The sequence below is a fragment of the Conger conger genome, chromosome 11 (genome assembly GCF_963514075.1).
Source record: "Conger conger chromosome 11, fConCon1.1, whole genome shotgun sequence".
NCBI classification, from domain to species: Eukaryota; Metazoa; Chordata; class Actinopteri; order Anguilliformes; family Congridae; genus Conger; species Conger conger.
Genome location: NC_083770.1, coordinates 14,835,047 through 14,858,908, shown reverse-complemented (window position 1 = coordinate 14,858,908; position 23,862 = coordinate 14,835,047). Strand labels below are relative to the sequence as shown.

General features: G+C 42.7%; 2 protein-coding genes across 5 annotated transcripts in view; one reads left to right on the top strand and one right to left on the bottom strand.

Annotated features, from left to right (window-relative positions):
* The first annotated feature begins 261 nt into the window (after positions 1–261).
* On the top strand, positions 262–21,170 carry LOC133140233 (aldehyde dehydrogenase 1A1-like). 4 transcript variants are annotated; one of them, XM_061259937.1, is made up of 15 exons: positions 262–302; positions 2,689–2,717; positions 9,328–9,461; positions 11,132–11,236; positions 13,076–13,216; positions 13,612–13,741; positions 14,004–14,065; positions 15,488–15,616; positions 16,190–16,303; positions 16,650–16,752; positions 17,358–17,542; positions 19,082–19,246; positions 19,426–19,583; positions 20,113–20,187; positions 20,570–21,170. In XM_061259937.1, exons 3-15 carry the CDS (start codon positions 9,345–9,347, stop codon positions 20,640–20,642), a joined length of 1,557 nt encoding a protein of 518 aa, XP_061115921.1. In that variant the 5' UTR covers positions 262–302; positions 2,689–2,717; positions 9,328–9,344; the 3' UTR covers positions 20,643–21,170. The 4 variants fall into 4 exon arrangements, with proteins under 4 accessions (XP_061115921.1, XP_061115920.1, XP_061115919.1 ...); XM_061259936.1 differs by lacking the exon at positions 262–302 and adding an exon at positions 538–663; XM_061259935.1 differs by lacking the exons at positions 262–302; positions 2,689–2,717 and adding exons at positions 6,663–6,749; positions 6,830–6,910.
* Positions 21,171–21,213: 43 nt separating this feature from the next.
* tmc2b (transmembrane channel-like 2b) overlaps positions 21,214–23,862 on the bottom strand; it is a 20,501-nt gene continuing 17,852 nt past the window's right edge. The window contains exon 21 of the mRNA XM_061259933.1: positions 21,214–23,264. Coding sequence (XP_061115917.1) covers positions 23,035–23,264 — 230 coding nt within the window. The 3' untranslated portion in view covers positions 21,214–23,034. The remainder of the gene's footprint in view (positions 23,265–23,862) is intronic.

Genomic DNA, 23,862 nt, shown 5'->3' with positions numbered 1-23,862 from the left:
AGTCAAATAGCAAGCTAGTTGCTTGCTGACTTTTGTAAGTTCTATCAGCAATGAATTTAAACAATGGTAATTATGTGAGGAAGCGCAGCAAACGCAGTAACTGTGTTCTCATTATTTAACGTTACTCAGCAGCTCTTATTTTGACGGAAAATCACAGGAAGTTGAAACCGGAACTTCTGTACAGGAAGTCTAATTGTTGCCAACTTCACGGAGCACCACAGTATTGCAATCGGAGCCAGAAAGTTTTTTTGAGTACTAGCGGGGTGATCTTAGTACATACAGAAAATACAGGAATCGTACAGGTGCCTTGGCAGAGTGCTTGTTTGCTCTTTCTTTCTAGACACTGTTTTGAAATACTGCATGGCTAGGAGGTGTTCTTTCAAATGCGCGGTTGTATGTTTTGTGTTGTTTGACTGATAATTACACAGTGCAGGCACCGACCTCAGGAGGTATCATCCAAGTGCGCAGGTCCCGCGAGCGCGCGACGCAGAAATTCTGCGGTGCACTGAAATTGATTTAGTTTCGAAGAAACAAGTGGTGAAAAGTACCGTTTTGATGTGGCGACATTTTCCAGACTCAACCCACTAGAACTTAGACCGAGTCTGTTCTGATTTTGCCAAGAGGTTCATATAGATCTCATAGACCACCTTGATCTCTGACAGGGTATGTGGTTTTTCTTCAAAACAGGACGAATATGATTCAGAAACCTCAGGCAAATATGCGACTCGATTCCGTCGCGTAATTCGTCCGCATATGAAACAGACCTTTATGGCATGCTTTGCAAGGAAACGATTTTAATTCTTAAACGTTTACTACAGGCATCGTGAACACTCTTGTTGTCATCAAAGTGACTGAAACACGATAAATGCACCAGGAACCATTTAGCACAGCGAGCGTAATGGCTTCCAGATGAAAGGACCACATTTCATGTTAAAGAGAGATATGGAGTGCTGGTTTTAATTACCCGGCTTTCTAATGGTTTGGCAGAATGTGACCACCCGGTTAAAACAACGTCTCGGTTAACGAGTGTAACCTAGGCTACTCCTATTCACCGGGAGTAGCGATTATAGCCTACACATAAGACGGTTATTGTATCATCCACTGCTTCTCCGTTCTATTGGTTGTCCGTTCGTGGATGGTGTGGCTGAACAGTAGGCTACTGAGTTTCAGAGACATAATACGCTACAGTATCTATTCGTGTCGAGCATTAACCCCCCTGACCGCTGTTTCCAAATCAACACTATTAAAAACAGAAATGAACAGACTGGTCCAGTCATTGGAGCGGATAATAAACACTGGATCTCTGTGGATTCAGTGGGTTTCTGATATCATAGTATTATCCCTCACTATTTTACGCTACTTACGTTTTGTTAAGAAACATCATGATTATCATAAATTGAATTAATCTTTGGTAATTTTCCATGACTCCATTCTACATAGGCCGCTCTATACGAGGGAACATTTCCTGAAGAACCACTTTCTGGTTTTTATGTTTGTTTTTATCTACTTTCGTATTTTAAACTAGATTAATACGGCACATGAATACAAATATTAGTTTAATCGGATATTAAATTATTAGATGTTATCTGATTATTACAGGCGATAGCCTACATTGTAATCATTTGACCTTGTTTTTAATTAAATATACCTGGTTACATGACGTTATATTTGGCCAAAACTGTTAGTCCGATAATTCTCCACATGGCGGCGCATTCACTCCAAATTTGAATAATGAGCGCCAGACAGAGCGAGGGAGCATCAACTGGTCACCTTTGGGCTAAAAGGCCAACATCTTGGAACCATGAAATCGTCCTTTAAATTTATGGATGCAGTAAATGGATTGAGCTGTAGGCATATACGATGTTGTGCTCCTACATTCACACTGCTAAGTCGCAGGTGTAGAGACAGCACACCATATTCTCCCAGGAATACATACTGTACAACTGAGCTCCCTTGGAATTTCTTGTGCTGAAGGAAGTTAAGTAAAAAGAAAGCCATGGTTTTACAGAATTTGGGATGACACTGTTGAATAGGAACATAATTTTGCCGGCCTACTTTGGGCACCAGCATCAGAACAAGAATAAACATGATTATTGAATCAAATGTTAAGGAGCAAAACTGAACACAAAAACCTGTCATTTATAATTGTAGCATGCTCATGGTCTTAGCTTTGTCCCAGAAGAAATGGCATCGCTTCATTCTCCTATGGATGGTAACGCTCTGTCACTCCCATGCAGTGGTTTCATATGGATCCTTGCTGCACGGGGAAGTGGTTACTAAACTGTAAGTTAAGACCCACTGTTGGGTTGTGAGAGGGGTTGACGGAGGTCAGAAGATGAAGTATAAAATACTGTATGCATTTAATATGCTTTCCCACCACCATCACAATAAATTGAAAGCCTAACTGGAAATGACAGTACCTGTCTTTCTCAGATGAAATGTGCTGGGATTTCTGAGCCAATTGGCGGTGGGGAGGGCATGAGGGGTAGCCAATCACGTGTTTGTGGAATGCCGGGGGTTCCTCTCTGACTCCTGGAATGCAATTAGAATCAGAACACTGCGGCCCATGGGCATTTCTCTCACTGAGTCCTCGGCTTGACTCCGCATATGTTTTTGGAAAAAACAAAACAGGTTTGAGGAAAACCATATGTCCTTATGTCCAAACATTATTTTTATTTTCTTTTACAGATTCTGTACTTGGCATGGAGTGATTCATGGTATGTATATATTTGTTCATCTGCTGTTTAGTGGACAGCCTATGTTCTAGTCACTATGGTGCTTGCCTGGGACCTGGAAGGTTGCTGGTTCAAGCCCCAATGTAGCCTCAGTATGATCAGTGCAGCTGTTGGGCCATTAACCCCGCATTGCTCCAGGGGGGATTGGGCCCTGTTTAGTCTACTCAATGTAAGTTGCTTTAGATAAAAGCAGCAGCCAAATAACTGTCATATAATTTCCAAAAAATAGTGAAACATAACCTTTTCTTTCTCAGATCCATCCAATTGTCCTGCAGCGTCCATTTTGATGGGCCCAGTGAGATAATGGGGACCCAAGGGCAGTGCAGTATGGGTAATGTGTAGGTCCTGAATGACATTACACTAAAATCCGCATGCATCCTTCCTAGTGCTGGCGAGTCTCTAGGGCTCGGCTTGTTGTGAGAAGGGCCTAATCCAATATGGCTGACAACAGATTTTTTCCAGCTGGAGAGATGGCATGTTTCCAATAAATAAGAGCACTGCATTTCAACTTTTAGCACTCGCTGTGAAAAGGTGCCTTTGCTGTGAATGATAAACTATATCTATTAAACTATAACTATTATAACCAGCTAAACTTTAAAATGGTGTATTGTATCAAAGGACATTTTATGAGAAGCTGCTCAGAAGTTAAACTGTGCCATCCTATTCTAAAGTCACAACTTTGGCAGTTTGAAAAGTTGTGAATCGACAGAACTTTTGCGTGCGTTGGTCCCTCAAAATGAAGCCGCCAGCACTTCAGAGTGTTGCAAATCACTTCCAGTGAGGTTTTGGTAGTAAAGTAAATGGACTGCATTTATATAGCGCTTTTATCCAAGGCGCTTTAAAATTGATGCCTCTCATTCAGCCATTCACACACACACTCATACACCAACGGCATTGCTGCTATGCAAGGCACCTACTTGTTGGAATAGTGAGCTAAGGTTTTCCCAATAAAAGCATGCCTTACTGCCTCACATGTATGTGACATTGATGACATTACCACAGTACCCTTATGTGAACTGCAACAGTCACAAAGGCTCAGAAGACTAAGCAAAAGTATTGTTGCTTTTTTATCAAGACGCCTGTGCAAGACAGTTATAAACTATGAGTACGATCCACTGAGGTACTTAGTTGAAATCTGCATAATCTGTGTTGATTAGCAACTGTATTTACTGAGCGTGCCTTTTAAGTGGGGGCTATGTAATACTTAATGCATAAAGGTGAAGTAAGCACTTTATGAATTATGGCATCGTTCACCATTATTATGATGTCATGTAGTGAATGAATGATGTCGTAGTAATATAATTACCATGCTGCTGAAGAGAAAGACAAAGGCAATGGCTGGGCATTAGTAAGCATGTACTGTAACCTTCAAGCAAAGCAAATAGGTCATTATTATTTTTTTATAAAAAATGAAAAAATTCAGCGGATTGTTTTATTCATTTGTTGTTGTTTTTGAAACTTTTTTATCGCCCTCGTCATCATACTCGTCATGTTTACCTTGGCTTGGCCCAGCATAACCAGCCTTACAGTAGATACAATGCCCAGCTGATAGCTCTAAAATCCCTCCTTTCGGGTTTCCTCCTTTGGGGACCCATCAGCTCTGCTCAGGCTCAATCAGCCGACACCTGGCCCTGTCAGGACATGGCGCCTCCTTTGACCCCCGGGGGCCCGGAGACACTCACTCCTCCTCCCGCATGTCATTAGTGCTGTCATGAGCCCAAGTGTGTCGCCCAGTTACCACCACCGCTCACGAACTGTGGGTACAGACTGTCTTTTCTGTCTCACACTCACATAGATACACGCACACATACATACACACACATACATACACGCATATAGATACACGCACACACACTCACACACATACATACACACTCACATGCGCACACACACACACACATACACACTCACTTGCACACACACAGACATACATACACACATACATACACACACATACACACACACACACACATACATACACACACATGCATACAAACACATATACACACATACATACACACACTCACTGTCCATTGTTTACTCAGAATTTCTATGGAGGAATTATCATTGTTGTCCATTTCGCCTCTGCATATTTCTACAAAAGTGTTTATACATAGAAATGCAATTTTTTGTATAGGCTCTCTTTAACACAATGACCCCAATTACAACCATCTCTGACTCAGTATTTGTAATTTAGTTGCAGAGAAAATGTGTTACACCTATCCGTGTGTAAAAAAATTCAGTATAACTTCTGCTCATCCAAGAAGCAACTATGGGCACGTTATTGAAGTAAAGACTAAAAAGCATTTTAGATCATGACATTACATTTCCAACAGTGTATACATGTCATAAAACAATACTGTATTTTTTCACCTGCGTAACGAAACTGTAGCATTTTCAATACGCACGCAGTCTGCTGGCCTTGAGAATTTATGCAGAAAAAAGGTTGACGTTGTACACCAAAACATTTATTTTGTGATGCCTACGTATATAAGTAGAGGACTTGCTTTGGAGGAGTTCCAAGGAATCTCTCGTCTGAGTGAATATTTCTGAGGAAGACCGTTGACAACATAATAGAGGGCATTTTCAGTGACGTGACCCCTTTTTGTATCTTTTTTCAGGATAAAAAGTGTAGTGTAGTTTAGTTAGCAAAATGCAGCATTTTACACATAATAAGACCCATAGTATAATTTAGTTTCCATGTGTCCTCTTGGAGTCTCCAAATGTCCGTTTTGAAAAAATGCCTGCACATAGATTACAAAAAACTATGAAGAATACTAATTTTTGGTGATATTGTCCTCACATTTGAAAGGGGACTTGTCCACTGTTGTGACTCCATTGCATTTCTAAGGGCACAAGCCACAGCTACAAAAACAGAAAATATTTTTAGTCAGAAAAAAAACTTCCCCATTTGAGCTTCTGTAACTTTGTTTCAGTAATATTTGAAGTAATTCTGACTCTTGGAAAACAGACCCCAAAGGGTCAACTTTCAAAAGTAATCAAAAGAGTTCAAGAATAGTATCTGTTATATTTTGGGTACATCATTTTTAAGCTTGTGTCAAGAAAAGGGGCGATACTTAAGAGGTTAAAAGGAATTAGTTATGACAGCATGTTTTTTTTATGAAACCACTCCCATTACAAACAAAACTTTGTTCCTGCACCAAGACATGCTCGTAAAGGACAACGGTTCACTCTTTGGTTTGTTTCTTAAATATATATTTTTTGACATCTCGCGTAAAGAAGTTTTAAGTCCCATTTCACCCAGCAATACTATAATCACAGTTTTTTCCCTTCGTCTTCTTCTTTGAAAGGAAAACAAGAAAAGGCACCCACTAGGTACAAACAAACAGGCTACCTCCAATAACCCAGCGCATTGCACCGCTACAGAGAGGGAACAGGCCAGCGCATGGGCCTGCCTTTTGTTTCAGATTAGGGAATTCCACAACATCACGCAGTGGTGCATGTCATTATTTTAACTGGGGTTAATCAGCAGGGTTATGTTGTCCAAGCCCACGGGTAATTCTCAAAGGGCTTTTTGCGGCGTTTCGAGCCGACACAACCCAAAATAGGAAGGTAGCAGACACTAGCTATGTGATCTCATTGTTTCGGGGAGACAGCGGGCCGGTGGGGGGGTTTCTTATCAAAGCAAACATCTTCCCAATTATTAAGTTTTACTGTCTTTAAACCGGGCGTGTAAAATTCTGATGTGGTGTAAAAACCCCTCTCCCTCTTTAAAATTTTCCTTTTGGCGAAAATAAGTGGATTGGATCGGCGTGGAGGTGGTGGGGAAACAGACGTGGCCATCACGTCAAAATGACAATACGCATTACACGGTCGGAGGAGAGAACGGGGCCGCAGTAGCTTGTGGGTACCGTACAATAAGCTTCCCTTTTTCAAGCGAATCGTGTGAATTGGTTCCAATTCAATGCTGATTAAAATGTTTGCTCCGAGCGTCGGCCCCCAATGAGACAGGCAAAAAAAAAAAAAAGAGCTCGATTTTCCTCCTCGTTCACAGTAAGTTGGACTCTTTACCCAAGAGTATATATATACAGGAAGAGGGAAAGTGCTTTATGCACAGTCTTGTGGTTTCATAGCTTCACCCTGAGCCTGGGACACCATGTCTGCCGTCGATGTCCAGAACCACGCTGCCAAGGATTCTCCTTCTGCCTGTAGAGGTAAGAGGGTTCATTGTGTGAACTTGGAACGGGGTTTATATCTTTAGTACATGGGCTGTTAACCTGTTACTTTGTCAACTTTTATTTTCTTTCTTTACTATGGTAGGTTTTTCTTTAATCAGATTATTTGGCGAGAAAATTCCATATTCTTTTCCAAAGTGTGGATTTGATGGATGTTGATATCCTGTTTCTAATTTTGCAGAGTACCCTGTTGAAATCCTTGTTTCTAATTTCTCAGAGGACCCTGTTCAAACCCTGTTTCTCAGTTTTCAGAGGACCCTGTTCAAACCCTGTTTCTCAGTTTTCAGAGTACCTGGACATGATGAAAAAAATTGAAAGGCATTCCTGTGTCTTAATTGAATTTGCGCACAGTGAAAAGTGTCTTCTGTGCGCTCAAATAAGCATTTCCACACTTCTCCTATGTTAGAGAAATTAGTTTGTGCTTTCTTCTCACACTGTCATGTAATTCCCGGGCAGTCTGAAAGCAAAGAACGGAGAGGAGCACTGTGCTCTATTGTCTAAAAGGAATCAGACATATTTTACATCAAAACCATGTTCGCTGGTGTAAAATTATAACACACTTTGTATCTCAAATGTTGCATGGACCTCACTGTGTTTTCTGCTAATGTGACTTATGTGTACAGTACATTTTTATAGCTGAGTAGGTTGTCGTTATTGAACAGGTTTAATAAGTTTCATTGTAGATGCAGTATACGGTAATTACCAGCCTAATTATATCTTATTCAATACACCTTACATATAGCTGATATGGTATTGAAACAAAATTTGACTTATATTTCAACATTTAATAGATTACACTTGGCTATATCAAGGTTCTTTCTGATTATTTATGCAAATAACACTTGTGTATTTATTTTGAGTTCTTACATGAATAGAAGAAAAAAAAGTCAGATAAATCTATGCTTATGTTCAGTAATTGCGTAGTGTGTAGCATATTCCAAAATTTGATGAAGAAGAAACATAATTATTTTTTAAAATTTATTCTCAACAGTAAAATCTGTAACATTTCCATAGATTGCATACTTAGCTTATATTTTATGTTTAGTCATTTGAAATGTTTTTGTACATAAAGTAAAAAGCTAAACAAGTGACTCACTCTGTTAATTACAGTGATATTAACAGCAGAAAAATTGTGAATGCACATATACAGAGGAGCTTTTTCTAATAATAAATTAATAATTCTTCTGTTGGTCCAAAAAGAAATACTCTCATCCACCAAGCTCAAATGAAAAGAAAATTAGTTTAAATTAGTCAAGCCATGCTGTTCAGGGAATGTCAAATATTTTAATTAACCTAAAATTGCATATGCACAATATGTATACATTTACCAATGTATCAATTGAATCAATTTACAAATGAGCACTGTGATCCAAAAAGTTGCTCTTGAGTGAAAATGAACAGAAGTGCATTTATTGGAGGTTCTAGTGTACTGGTGAAGGTTTCTAGCAGGCAGGCTGTTTTTACAAGCGCTCTAGTTACTATTTTCCAGCTGGTATTGCTCTCACAGTGTGCAGAAGCAGTAGTTGACATGAATTTAGTATTCTTATTACGGTCCATTTGTTGAGTCTGATGAGTGTGCAGGTGATGGGGTCTCGATGTCCGCACTGTATTGCATGCTATTTCAACTTTTCAAGAATCTTTTGCATTTTTGTTGAAATGTGAGTCCCGCATGGCATGATGCGGCAATTTAAAAAAACAAATTGCTTAGCGACTTGGTGTTTAGGATAGTATGGCAAATTAAAAACTCACATACACAGACGCAACCGCACGTGTAGGCAAGCTACGCATACACTCATTTGCATACGCGCACACCTGTTTGTGTAGGCCCTCACGTATGTCTGCACCTGCACAGCTCCGCCGTGGTCCTTGTGTCTGTACACTTATCTGTGCTCGTGGCCTCGTAAAAAGCTAGCCTGCTACATGTGTCTCACCTTACACAACAATCCAGTATGAAAGGCCTGCCGGTGTACTGCCAGGTCTTCTGTTAGCTTCTAACAGGGCCCTTCACAAGCACTGATAGGTATTTACGCACGGTGTTGGGTTAGCCTAGCTTGCTACGTCTCTATGGCCACCTTGGTTGCACATAGAAAGTAGAAACGCACGCTTGAGCAGCAGATTAAGACGAGGACTCCACGGATGATCTTTTACCGTGTTTTATGAGCCCCTGTACCGTCCTGCTCCCTGCCACACCCCGTCCTTTCATGTAAAATAAGTATCCTCGATAGAAGAGGGCAAAGTTTCCTCAGCTCTGCGAGAGCCCCCGTCCAATCAGACACGGCTATGCAAATCAGCCCGGGGCCGTCGCCCCACCTATCCTCCAATGGCTGGCCCGGGGGGCGAGAGAGGACTATTTGAGCCTCCGGCGTGACATTTCGGGCTTCACCTGTGCTTTTCAGAGAACCAGAAGCGCACCATGAGCGCAGGAGATGAGCAGAACCACGAGCAGAACCACGGGCCCGAACGTGCTGGGGTCCCGCCGAACCCGGGCCTGCCCGTGCCCGTTGCCGACCTCAAGATCACGCACACCAAGGTCAGTGGCCTTAATCGCCTTCTGTCATAACTCCTGCTCGCCGTCACTGTCCAGGTGCTGTCAGTGACTTTAGGCAAGCCTGCGTGCTACAATGCAGGAATTAATCTGCATCAAACGTTTTTTTGAAAAATAACATTGTTTCAGTAGCAGAGCCTTGCACAAAATGCACATTCAGATATATACACACACATGTAGGCACTGCATATATCAATTTTAATTAACAGAAAAAGAATGAACAGCACATGATATTCATATACACAGGAGGAGGGCATTTTATAGGCCTTCTGAGGAAATTAAATTCCAAGCAACTGTTTATTCTGCGATATTCAGGCACTGATTTCAGTGCTTTGCTTATTACTATCTTTTTATAGCAGGCACGTATATCTAATAACATCTAAGGGCTTATGAAGGAAAATAATCTTTAGTTAATAATCTTTTGCCACCACAGATTTGCTGCTTTTTATCAAATAGATGCATACATCAGCTAGAAAATTTGTTGAAAGAGAATGATAAACAAAGGCAAAATAAAACTTCTGGAATAGTGTTTAAAATAGCTTTAATGCCTAGATTCTGCCATTAAGAAACTATATTTATATTGTTTATATTGTATCTATATTATATTGACTCACAGTTTGTGTGTGAAGAATCATCTTATCATTTCCATTTTTCGATTGAATAATTTTTACCCGATTTTATTTATTATGTTTTAAATAGACTTGAAAAGAGAAAATATTTATGAGAAGAAAGCTTAATTTGCATTGTTCTAAGACATAAGGTATACTGATTAGTTGTTAATATGTTCGATGTTAGCAAGAATACAATTCTTTTTTAATTATTTTGAAAATAATGAAAGTACATCACCGATTACATTACAGACTTCCTCAAACACACATGGTAGTTGTTGTTGAATGAGAAATAGCCTACACTACTTGAAGAATGGTAAAAATGTCATCAACAACAAATGTATTAAGCACAGCGTTAGTTTTTTCCGGAAGATTAGTTTCCATGTGCGTGGCTGGGGCGATGGAAAGTTTATTACACCTGTTTTTTTTTTTGCTCTACAATTGGAGGATTGCATTTCTTGCTATTTCACATTAAATTTCAAAATGCTTGTTAGTTGCTACTTGTTAGTTGATAATATAATGATGAAAATGTGGTAAAGTTGCATTGGTAACATTACTACATTCTGAAGAGCACCGAAACAGCTCCACCGAAATGACTGTTTCAGGGCAGAGTAATCTGAAACCTGCATATCTCTCCCATAAACGTGAACTGGAAAGCTATTTCTGAATGTGATTGAGAAGGGCCAATAGGGCATGAGCAAACAAACACGTGAGCTCTAGTTACATCCTAAATACTACAGCATTATCAATTGCGATTGTGACATCACTATCGCACTGCACAGTGATTCGTCAGCAGGCTTTGCCGTTCCACCGTGACGTCCTGAAGTTTGACGACGGGACTGAACTGTAAACCGCACATTCACGCTTGTCTCCATCACTGAGTATGGTTATGTGTTTTATCTCTGTTTATGGGATTTAAGTCGCGGAGAGTGGAGCGTGGTATCGCAGTGTTCTAAAGGTCAAACATGGCTTATCATTGGCTTTCAGCACGCGCATTAATGGTGGACTTAACGTGACTTACTGTACATGGAATTATGTATGTTCCAGATATTTATCAACAATGACTGGCACGAGTCCAGCTGCGGGAGGAAGATTCCGGTGTTTAACCCGGCCAATGGGGAGCTCATCTGTGAAGTCGAAGAAGGGGTCCAAGTAAGTCAACTGGCATCGTGCGAACGCGTGATTTCTGTTTTCATAATGTTATACGGGTCGTAGGGTTCTGACTTATGTGTGTGCCAGTCGTTTCTGCCATCTTAGAACAAAAGGGGCAATTCCTGGATGTGAGTCGGCCAATGAACATGCAAATTTACCTGCATCAATGTTAATTCAGTCAGCTGACCTACTATTTGATTAAACAATAATATTTTAACCAAATGATTAACAAGTTCAGAAATCAGTCATTCATTCATTTGGTGCAGCAACACTCAAAATAAGAACCGAAGAACAGGATTTTCAGTCCATTTGGGCTCGTTGTATCTACAGAATACATAATGAGTCCTTAGGCCTAATCTGGTTCAGTGTGTAGTAATCTCCTTTGCACTTCAGTGTCACCTCAGAGGCCTTCACTGAATTAAATAATAAAAATAAGAACAGACGTAATATTCTCATTATATCGGATTTATATCAGCACGTTCGGTTCAGCCAGTCCGAGGTGATTTGATCCCTCCAGTCACATCCAATCAGATTGAAGCTTATTCACAGGGGTGACCTCAGCCAAAGGCTGTCGCCGTTCAGACCTCCCGCCAGGAGAGGGCGTCCCGTGACCCTAACCCGTCTGCTCCTGTCGTAAGCATGTAATAACAGCCTCGCCAGGCAAGACTCACAAAGGAAGGCGGCTGTTACGGGAGAAAATGCTGATCCCGATTCAGCTGTGGATGGAGGGGTAAAGAGCGTAGGGCGGCCTGTAGCGTAGTGGTTAAGGTAAATGACTGGGACATGGAAGGTCGGGGGTTCGAATCCCAGTGTAGCCACAATAAGATCCACACAGCCGTTGGGCCCTTGAGCAAGGCCCTTAACCCTGCATTGCTCCAGGGGAGGATTGTCTCCTGTTTAGTCTAATAAACTGTACGTCGCTCTGGATAAGAGCATTTGCCAAATGCCAATAATGTAATGTAAAGAGGAGAAGAAATAGCTGGTTCTCTTTGGCCTCTGCTACCCCCAGTCTCCATCATTCTCCTGGCTATCCTTTCCAAATTCCAAATAACAGAGGGAGAAGCTACGGAACAGTTAATAGCACTGGTGCTAATAGTCAAAGGACGCTAATATCGAGCAGGTGCACACGTTGCTGACGTGAAGGAGTTGTACTCCATTGACCGTTAGAGGGTGTAAACGCATACCCCAGGCCACAGGCACAAATCACTCACCCTTATCAGTTCAAACCTCAGGAGCGTGTTTCGCCATGTTGTTTTTCTTTTTTAGTTTTTAATCAGTCCGAGCGGAACGAGCGCATTAGTAATCAGAGACACGCTTCGGCTCCGTGACGCTTCGTGAGCGGCAGGGGAAGCAGGGGGCGCACGCTTCGCCACACGCACTGGAGCCGCGTGAACGATTGAGAAGCAGAGTGCGAAAGAGGAGAGCAAGGGACACAGACATGGACATGTTCACGGCAGGTTTCACACTCAGAAACAAAATGCCCGTCCGCCCGCCAGTTCTCTTCCACATAATTGCTAACCTTTAGTGGCATTAATATAATCTGAAGAGTAACATAACCCCCTTGTGGTATTAACTATCCAATCAAGTCCACTATGTGCCATAGGCATATATTGTGGACCGCATTAGTCAGTGAGAGTGTACACCAGTTCCACATATTAATTCCAGGGCATAGACCGCAGTTACTGTGTCATTGACCAAAGGTTGTGATGTCCTTTTATGCTCTTTTTTAACAGTTTTTTTTATTTGTGGAGGGGCAGTAAAATACAGAGAGAGAGTATAGGTTTTGCGTGTCACTCACAGTTTCTCCGTTTGCTGTGTCCCTCTGTTTCCTGACGTCAGGAAGATATCGATAAGGCTGTGAAATGCGCCAGGGAGGCCTTCCAGCTGGGGTCGCCGTGGCGACGGATGGACGCCTCTGAAAGGGGGCGGATGCTGAACAAGCTGGCTGACCTGGTGGAGCGGGATCACCTGAAACTAGCCGTGAGACACAATATAAACAGAATCTGTTCTTCAGCTGAAGCTTTTGTCCAAAGTGAATTACAGTTGATTAGACAGGGTGGTGGCGGAGAGGCACAGGGGAGGACAAGAAATTGTGCTCAGACAGCCTCCAAACCAATGTACAATGATTGAGCATATATTGTAAATGCACTAGACTGGATGAGCAACTGTGCTATCTAACAACATCCACAGACCAGCGCTAAATGTAAGGCCACTAGCACCATAGTGCAAATCATAGATTCATATACAGATGACTCACCTCAATCTAAAACAATAAAGCATTATATTACAGTCCTAAAATAATTACAATAGAGTTATATTGGCCATATTGGGTTTTTTTTACCAGTATTGTATTTTGCTTCTGTTACACATATCAGACTCTAGAGGCCATGGACTCCGGGAAACTGTTCCTGATGGCATACTTTGTGGATTTGATGGGTACAATCAAAACACTGCGTTACTATGGAGGATGGGCGGACAAGATCCAGGGCAAGACTATCCCTGTGGGTGAGTATGACAACTGTTTGAGAGAATTAATGCTGTTGGTGTTAATTACAGTTGTGTGAAACACAGAATTATGACTGTGATATTGGTAGTTGATAGTCATTATGATTAGCATATGTGAGAATGATGATAGCAAGCAAGATAGATGTGTGGACCACAGTGTGTGTGTGTGTGTGTGTGTGTGTGTGTGTGTGTGTGTGTGTGTGTGTGCATGACTGAGTTTCAGTCAGAACTGAATGTTATTTTTATGATTTTATGATTTTAGATGGGGAGTATTTCACATTCACAAGGCATGAACCAATCGGCGTGTGCGGCCAGATCATTCCGGTAAGTGCTCAAGATGATTTTCAGTTAGGGATCTGGACTTTGGTTTCGGCAGCACGGTGGTGCAGTGGGTAGCACTGTCGCCTCAGAGCAAGCAGGTGCCAGCTGGGGCCTTTTTTTGGGGAGTTTGCATGCGCTTCCTGTGTCCGTGTGTGTTTCCAGGTTCCTCCCACAGTCCAAAGACATGCAGGTTAGGCTGATTGGAGACTCTAAATTGCCCATGGGTATGAGTGTGTGAGTAAATTAGGTGCGTATCCTGCAATGGATCGGCGGAGTTTATTCCTGCCTTCTGCCCAATGCATGCAGGGATAGGCTCTCTACAACCCCAACCAGGGGATCAATCACTTGTTTACCCCCTATCTCCTTGTTCTTTGCCTGACCCGGAAATCGAGGTCCACCATCATTAAGGAAATGCCATCTCCCCTTAAATGTTCCTTCTAAGAGCTAGCAGGAGGCTCCCAGATCTTTCTTGAGTAAGGAAACATGAGCACATCCTTTGTGGAAGAGTTTTTTTCAGAATGCGTGGATCTACCTCTCCCCATCTGCCAGGTCTGTAACTGACGTGGCTTCACACTGACGTTTGAAGGAGCAAGGACATTCCATTTGCCTAATTCACGATTTCCCTGTGTTCACTTCCGTTTCTCGACACTTTTTCTTACCTCTCCTGATGAGTGGAGCTAGGGGAAAGAAAATTAGCAAGGAAAGGAATAATAAGGAGGTGAAAAATAAGCAGTTAAAAAGAGCCCCAAGAATAAGTAAGATAATGGATGGATGGATGGATGGGGGGATGGGTTGAAAGCATGCGTCCAGCGGTGTTGCTGCTATTGTACCCTGAGAAAGGTTCTTAACCTGAATTAGCTCAGTAAAATATGAACCCGTATTAGTACATTATATCTAACAATATAATCTGTGCAATTTGCTCTGGATAAGAGCATCTGCTAAATACCATCATGCTAATGTACTGAAAGTGTATAATATTTTGTTCAACTGTTCCCCTCTATGTCTTATGAGTTTACCTAACTCACATACAGGAAAGCCCGGAGGATAGTTTTATTCTGCATGCATGGCATTAGATTACAAAGATTACTGTGTACACACATTAACAGTGAGTCAAATGATAACCAGATAAGCAGTGGCCTCATATATAATGAATTTACTTTTTGGCAAGCATAACCTGTCTGTGCTGTGATTCATTATTGAGCACACAGAAACATATGAATAAACGGTTATAAATAAGCAGTTAAATATCTGTTGACATTGCTTGCTTGCTAGCTGAGCTTTCTAGCGTGCGGGTGTGTTTATACAGGTGTCCAAATGTGCAAAGGTGAATAATGTGTTCGCCACATCTTCTGTGATAGCTGTCTTCACTTAGAGGCAGTCCTCATTTCTGCAGTTTCCGTGACGATGTTCTGCCCCTCTCCGCAGTGGAACTTCCCGCTGATGATGTTTGCATGGAAGATCGCCCCTGCGCTGAGCTGTGGGAACACGGTAGTGATAAAGCCGGCGGAGCAGACTCCTCTCACGGCTCTGCACATGGCCTCTCTCATCAAAGAGGTGCGGTGGGGCCGGGGGTGTGGGTGGGGGCGGGGGCGGGGGCTCTACAGTGCCAGGGGCATGGGAGCCTAAAGCCCCATTTACAATGACAATGAGAACTATAGCAAATAACTATTGATGGTTTACTAGTTTGCACTCCACATTGCATAACTTTTATATGCTTGTAAACATCTGAACACAGAACTTTCTTGAAAGCTGGAGATTCTGGATTTTTGCCAAAGGAATCAGCCTTTATTGCATTTGGCCCTATACAATTCAAAGATAAGAAAGTTTTGGATACAGTGGTGATACAGACAAGTTTCACGGGTGACTTTGTGTCTATGTGTGTGTGTGTGTGTGTGGTTTTCACGCATGTGTGTCTGTGTGCATGTGTGTGTGTGTATATGTGTGTTTGTGTGTGTGGTTTTCACACATCCGTGTCTGTGTGTGTGTGTGTGTGTGTTTTGTTTTCACGCATCCGTGTCTGTGTGTGTGGTTTTCACGCGTGCGTGTGTGTGTGTGTGTGTGTGTGTGTGTGTGTGTTTTGTTTTCATGCATGCGTGTCTGTGTGTGTGTGCACCTGTGGGAACGCAGGCTGGATTCCCGCCCGGCGTGGTGAACATCGTCCCGGGATATGGCCCCACCGCCGGCCACGCCATCTCCCACCACATGGACATCGACAAAGTGGCGTTCACAGGATCGACCAATGTACTGCACACTTTCACACTTCATATACTCATTTTAAGACTCAAATACATTTGCCTTTGTTCTTGACTAATAGTGAAATGCTTGAGTTTCAGTTTCAACCTGTAAATTAATTTTTCAAATGTAAAATTGAGTACAAGCATTGGTTGAATCAGTTCGCATATTCTAAACCAGCGTAACTGTTAATACACCGGTAATGATTCCCAAAAATGTGCTGGAATTGTGCCAGGATGGGATGGCCTGGGGTTTCATGGGGCCACATAATGATATGAAACAAATCTACTATGATCTAGCCTTGGCTATATGAGGTTTATTACCTGATGTTATGAGTTGTGTGTCTCTGCTGCAGGTCGGGAAGCTGATAAAGAAGGCTGCAGGAGAGACTAACCTCAAACGCGTCACCTTAGAGCTCGGAGGGAAGAGCCCCAACATCGTGTTTGCAGACTCCGACCGTAAGTTTCTTACCAGTGCCGCCATGTTCTTTTAAGTCTGGGGCTTCCAATCTTATCAAAAGTGCCGCTGCATACTTGTACTTGTGAAGGAGCTCTTAACTCCACTGCTGTTTTCAGCCAACATTAATATAACGCTGGGGAGTCAAACTGAATTCGCTGGGGGCCGCAGTGTCTGCAGGTTTTTGGGGTTTCCTTCCAATCAGCTGTCAATAAAGGCCTTGAGAACAAGGTGTGTGGCCAGTGTTTGACACCTGTGACATAATGGAAGTCTTATCGCAAAGTCTTATGGGATATCATACCCAGTTAAAGTTGCCTTCAAAATCATCCTGATGAAGGTACCTTAGAAGGCGTCATTTTTTGAAAACTTTCGAAAGGGACGGCACTGGATGCCTTCCTACCTTAGAAGGCAGCATTTTTGTCCATTTTAGGGGCAGCCATTGCCTTTACTAGTAGAATCAGGTGATTTGAATCTGTTGCTGAACAGAGGAAAAGCCTGCACACACTGGCTGTTCTCTGATAAGAGTGGACCCCGTTTTTACAATAAGCAGCATGCGTGAGTGCGCCCCCTGGTGGATGGTGGTGTCAGACGGTGTTGTTCTCCACAGTGGAGCACGCGGTGGAGCAGGCCCACCACGGCCTGTTCTTTAACCAGGGCCAGTGCTGCCTGGCAGGCTCCAGGGTGTTCGTGGAGGAGCCCATCTACGAGGAGTTCGTCCGCAGGAGCGTGGAGAAGGCCCAGAAGAGGGTCCTGGGAAACCCGCTGGTCCCGGGGGTGGATCAGGGTCCACAGGTATGGCACCACAACCAGAAACTGAACCAGGCTACATAGTTAGCCACTTCATTCAAGTGTTCTCACTCCATAAACAGCCTAATGCAATACAATAAAAGACTAGGGTTACTAAACCCATCCTCGTACCCCCAGCCAGTCCAGGTATTCGATGTGGTCCACCTCAAAGCACACCTGATACAACTAACCAAGGGCTTGAAATACCTGGACCAGCTGGGGGTACAAGGTGATGTTTGGGGACCCCTGCTCTAGCCAAACGGTTCCCAAACCCTGTTCCTGGAGATTTCACTCCAACCCTAACAAAGCACACCTCGTTCAACAACTAGGGATCTTGTTGAGCTGCTAATTGGTAGAATCAGGTGTACCAAATTACAGTTGAAATCAAAACCTACAGATTGGTATGTCTTCAGGAACAGCATTGGGAGCCACTATTCCAGCCTGAAATGATTTAATTCTGGTCCCTTACCTCACAAGTGCTATGGCGAAGTTCTGGTGAATAAAGCAATCATTAAAATTGACTTGTCAAACTGTGTTTGTGCAGAAAAATTATTAAAATACTCATTGTCAAGTTAGGCATGAATGTTGATCGAATCTAGGCCTGCACACTTACATCACATGAGGAAATGAAACATTTCTGTCTCTGGAGAGTGCAGACATACAGTATTCCTGAGGGGGTGTGTCTGCTGTGAATAAAAGCACAGTCACCTGATCCCTTCACCCAATGAAAGGGGATTAAAGCCAGCCTGAGAAGCTGAGAAAAAGCTAATAATAATATTATATTCTCCTGTAGTGGCTCTGAGAATAATACTTAGACAAAACAGGAAACACGAACATCCAAACTGCCAATTCAAAATTGTAAAGAACTTTTTGGGGATTAAAAACAGAACAAGTGAGACAAGTCAGTCATCACATTTTTGCCATTTATACACAAATACCTCAATTGCAGGTCTTTTGGGGGGGTTCAGCCTAGGCCAGCGCTACTCAACTCCACGTCCTGCGGGCCTCAGTGTCTGCACACATTTGTGGCACCCGTGCGCTACACCACCTGATTTCACTAATTAGCTTATTATGTGAAACCAAGTAGGTAAAGTCATTTCAAACCAGGTGGTGTCGCGCACAGTAAGTGCAAATGCCTGCAGACACTGCGGCCCACAGGACAAGGACTTGAGCAGCGCTGTCCTAGTCTACATCCAATTATTTTCCTGTTGTGTGTTTTTGTGACTTTTGAGATTCAAAAACCATTTGTCTTCAACTTTAATTTAAATTGACTAACAATTAAAAGCAGTATTTTTCACAAACACAGGGTGTCAAGTTTCGGAAATAATTTCAACTAACTCACCAAACTGCTAGGTGCTTGCACTACACGCAAGTGTAATGCTTGTGTTTATTTGCAAGTCAAGAACAGACATTTACTGAATCAGAGCCATGGTCTCCACAAATTACAGTGAATAGAATTGGAATTGTGTCAAACAGAACTGAACTGAATCAAACTGAACTGCGCCCCAAAACAAGTCTTTCACTGTGTGTCCCCCCCCCCCCCAGATTGATAAAGTGCAGTTTGATAAGATCCTGGAGCTGATTGAGAGTGGGAAGAAGGAAGGGGCAAAACTGGAGTGTGGGGGCGGGGCCTGGGGGCAGAAGGGACTGTTCATCCAGCCAACCGTCTTCTCCGACGTCACGGACGACATGCGCATCGCCAAGGAGGAGGTAACTGCACTGCGCTACGCATGCAGACCAAAACTGCCAATGTCCACTGTTACCATTAGCAACATAACCTCAATATGAGGTGCATGACCCACACGTGTTCAGTAAGTTTCTCATGTATAGACCTTAAGCCTGCTTGATGTGTTTGACCCCCCGACCCCCCGACCCCCCCCCCCGCTCAGATATTTGGACCGGTCCAGCAGATTATGAAGTTCCGGAGTATAGATGAGGTCATTAAGAGGGCAAATAACACGCACTACGGTCTGGCGGCCGGGGTCTTCACCAACGACATAAACAAGGCTCTGACCATCGCTGCTGCACTGCAAGCCGGCACTGTGTGGTAGGGAAAAACCCTGAGCACTTTCACTGTACCCCACTCCATCACCACAGAACCTAGACTAACCAGACGGTTAGCACCAGCATTCCACTTATTGGCAGGGTACTGTACTTGGGCACGCCCTTTCATGAATATGCATAAGATGCATCAATTTGGAATGTTCCAACTGCAACAGTAGGGGGGACCGGATGCCAATTTTTTGTGGGATCTATAGGATATGTGGAAAAACTTTAATCACTGGTGATGAATGTAGATAAAGTTGAACAGAAGTAAAAGGTGTCCACCATTATTAAAACTTGCTTATGAAATTTTCCTGTGAAAGTATTTTCCTTGTAGGTAAACAAAATATTTACATTTTTATTAGAAGCCAATTTGGATGGCAATTTGTTGTTTAGTATTTAAACAATGAGTTATTTTCTGATTTTTCAGAAAAAACATTTCTTGGCAAATCGCTACAGATGACTAAACACAGCAGCAATGTAGCAATGTCTAAATGCACGTGCGATTCAGTAATCTCTTATTCTATATCCAGGGTCAACTGCTACAACGCCATGAGTTCTCAGGCTCCATTTGGTGGCTTTAAGATGTCCGGAAACGGGAGGGAAATGTGAGTTTTGCATTTTCAAATTCAGTGCCACCTGCTGCGAATGTCAATATCCAAATCAAGAAATGAAATTCTTACAATCTACAATATTTTACATGCGTCTGGATCAGTGTCCAATCATGTGCCATGGAGTATGAAGGTTCCCATTCCAACCAATCACTACACCTGCTTTTTTACTAATCAGTACCCTCCTCTCTGATTGAAGGTGTGTTAATTAGTGAAATCAGCAGGTGTAGTAGATTGGTTGGATTGATAACCCGTATAGGCCTATCTTGGTCACCACATGTCAAGATTGTTTCATTGTACACCTCATTAATATTTTGTTTTTCATCATTGGTGTGTACATGGTTTAGCTCCAGGTTTTCAGCTGTTCTTTTTGCTTTAGGGGTGAATATGGTCTCCAAGAATACACAGAAGTAAAGACCGTTACGGTCAAAATCCCACAAAAGAACTCTTAAACCGGATACAGTACCAAGGACCACGCTGGCAGCCAACGCTCCTACTGTCAACACTGGAGATAAACTGGTCCACGTGATTTAATATTATCACTGTTATCATTTTATTATTATTGTTGTTGTTGATATTGTTGCCATTAATATTACTATTATATTTTGTAATTATTAAAATAAGCATGAGCGAGTTGAAAATAGTCCGTTGAGGTGAGACTGTAAAGACTTGAAGGAGGTTGAGTGAAGATGAGGATCATTATAGCTGTGACTCCAGAAGCATTTTGCGTGATTGCGTGTTACGTGAATGGTCATACAACATTGTAATTACAGAGCCAATACTTCCAGTCAGTTATGCTTGGGGTTGGTACATGGGAAATTGGGAATGGTCAGTGTAAATATATTACTGTGTATTATTGTAAATGTTTTGTATTTTGAAAATGATGTGACGGAAACAGTCATGTGTCTAATTCTTGGATAGCAAACAATGACATAAGATTACACTCAGCCAATCAGAATAATGAACATGATGCATAACAACAGGGTGGTTGTTATTTTTATTTACACATTCACATTTAGACATATACACACACACACAAAATGCACACACATACACACACCCCATTACTCTTACACACCCCTGACCCCCCACAATCAAAATCACAGTCTACTGAAAAGACATGGGGCAAATTAAATTTCATATTGAGCCCCAAAAGCTCAGGGGTGGCTCGGAGTGTGTGTGTGTGTGTGTGTGTGTGTGTGTGTGTGTGTGAGTGAGTGAGTGAGTGAGTGAGTGAGTGAGTGAGTGAGTGAGTGAGTGAGTGAGTGAGTGAGTGAGTGAGTGAGTGAGTGAGTGTGTGTGTGTGTGTGTGTGTGTGTGTGTGTGTGTGTGTGTGTGTGTGTGTGTGTGTGTGTGTGAGTGAGTGAGTGAGTGAGTGAGTGAGTGAGTGAGTGAGTGAGTGAGTGAGTGAGTGAGTGAGTGAGTGAGTGAGTGAGTGAGTGAGTGAGTGAGTGAGTGTGTGTGTGAGTGAGTGAGTGTGTATGAGTGTGTGTGTGTGTGTGTGTGTGTGTGTGTGTGTGTGTGAGTGTGTGTGTTATTACAGGAGACAGCGCTGTCCTCTCATGAGGCCTATACAGTGACAGAGCCCCCTTATGTGTGGGCCTGCACACATGAACACTTTTACACAATCACACTCTTGCACACATATATACACACACAAGTACACATACACTTACACACATGTACATACCCGCAAATGGGCAAACATATTCTATGTAAAGACTGATTCCTTCTTAATTCCATTGCCTGTCAACTCCAAACAGAATCAGTATAATGATAAACTGAATCCAATTATCATTAGCAGCGGACATTAACACCAATAAATATTAATAACAACAGTTCTGCCTTTCAGAATTATTTGTACAGATTTATACATTACACGATGAGTTCACAATCAATATAAACCATGGATCAAATTTACGTCTCAGTTCTGTCATGATTCGGGTAATTATTTGACCAATCTGATTCCCCAAAATAAACAAGTTCATTGCTACAATCTTGTTTATTTTGCAAGGACAAGCAATGATAATTCATACTATGGACAATTTACTGTCATTGCTGTTAGTAAGTATGAATGCTTTGCAGGTTCTGTATTGGGCCACCATGAAGTCCAAACATCTTGATGTTTGGTCTAGTTACAAAGGGAACACTTTCTGTTTCCTTCATTATATTTTCAATTATTTAGTCTCGTTTCCTTTATTTACTGATTTGGATACACCCACTGGGACCTGTTGGCTCCTCCCAGAGCTCCAACAACCTCCACCAATTAAAGGAAGATAAGCTTGGACCAATAAGTCACTCTGTGGGACTCCCAACCACTGCTGACAGTGACCACTCAAGACCCCCTTTCTGGTTTCATCATCATCGAATCTGCAGAGACCTACCCTGCCCATTCACTGGTACAGCAATAATTACTACAATGCCATGGTACCATATGAGTCTAGTGAGCCTCTCAGAAGAGTTTGGCCCTCACCAGTGTACTTATATCCAGATCATATTTTGAATTAAAACATTATCGTCTTAGGGTCCTTTATCCCAAGTTTTCACACAGCCTGAGAAGGCACTCTGTATAAAATGACACAATTACAAGTTTGTGTGTTAACACTATGAAATTATGTGACATCTCCCCTGGTTCGCACATTGATTTTGTACAGATAATGCACAGGTTTTCCAGTCGCCGTAGCTGGACTTCCGGTCGCTTTCTGAGGTGTTCTTCAGTTCAGTTCAGTTTCTGAAGCCTTCGTATCTCTTTAGTCCTTCAGAGTCCCCATAAGCCACAGGAAACAGAGACACTAGAGGGAGACAGTCTTACCAGGACCTGGCGGGAGAGCGCGTGTGTTCCCGCTATCGCCTGGGGGGCTGTCCCCTCCCCCTGCCCCGCCCGGGAGGGGGCCCCTGCGTGCGGGGGTGTCCAGGGAGGGGGCCAGGGGGGCGGGTCACAGGCGAGCGGGGATTGGCCGCGGCCAGCGAGACGTCCCTCTGTAGTTTGACCCCTCCTTTCCCATTGGCTGCCGCTCCCGGTTTCCCCGACACCTTCGGGGACTTGGACTTGCTCCTCTGCTCAACTTCTTCTTCTGGGGATAAGAACATGATTTCCCTTTACTGCTGCTAATGAGGTTTATTAGAGACTTTCACTCTTTATATGTGGCTAAACCTGGACAACACTGCAGCAAAACTCTTTTTGAATTTTAGATGAAACATGGCAACAACCAAAACATCTGCTGGAAAACTGACTGCACTCGACAGGTTTAAAGTATTTTGAATATTTATTTTACCCAAGTGTGCTTATAATAGTATTTCATGTGTATATCACACTGAGTGCATGTAATATTTCTGCACAAGCATATACACAAAAATGGCACCGATATGCATTGACCTTCGCCTGAATCCTTTATTTAGCCAGGGGAGGTCCATCGACAACAGGTTTCTTAAGGACACCCAGGAAGAAATGCCAGAAAGAACAGTTGTAGGTGGGGCAAGAGAGAGAGAGAGAGAGAGAGAGAGAGAGAGAGCCCCTGTAGCAGTTTTTGGGTTAAGGGCCTAGGTCAAGGCCCCAACGGCATGATTCTTACTCTTCGTTTAGGAACCTGACTTTTCTCCAGATGCCTCCCTATGTGCCCACCGAGGGCTCAAACCTACAGTCAAGCAACCTGCTGCCCAAACCACCCGGCC

Coding starts and splice junctions, on each gene's coding strand:
- LOC133140233 (XM_061259935.1), top strand. CDS start 6,853: ATGTCTGCCGTCGATGTCCAGAACCACGCTGCCAAGGATTCTCCTTCT. Junction 11,237..13,075: donor AAGTCGAAGAAGGGGTCCAA/GTAAGTCAACTG, acceptor TCCTGACGTCAG/GAAGATATCGATAAGGCTGT. Junction 15,617..16,189: donor TGGCCTCTCTCATCAAAGAG/GTGCGGTGGGGC, acceptor GTGGGAACGCAG/GCTGGATTCCCGCCCGGCGT.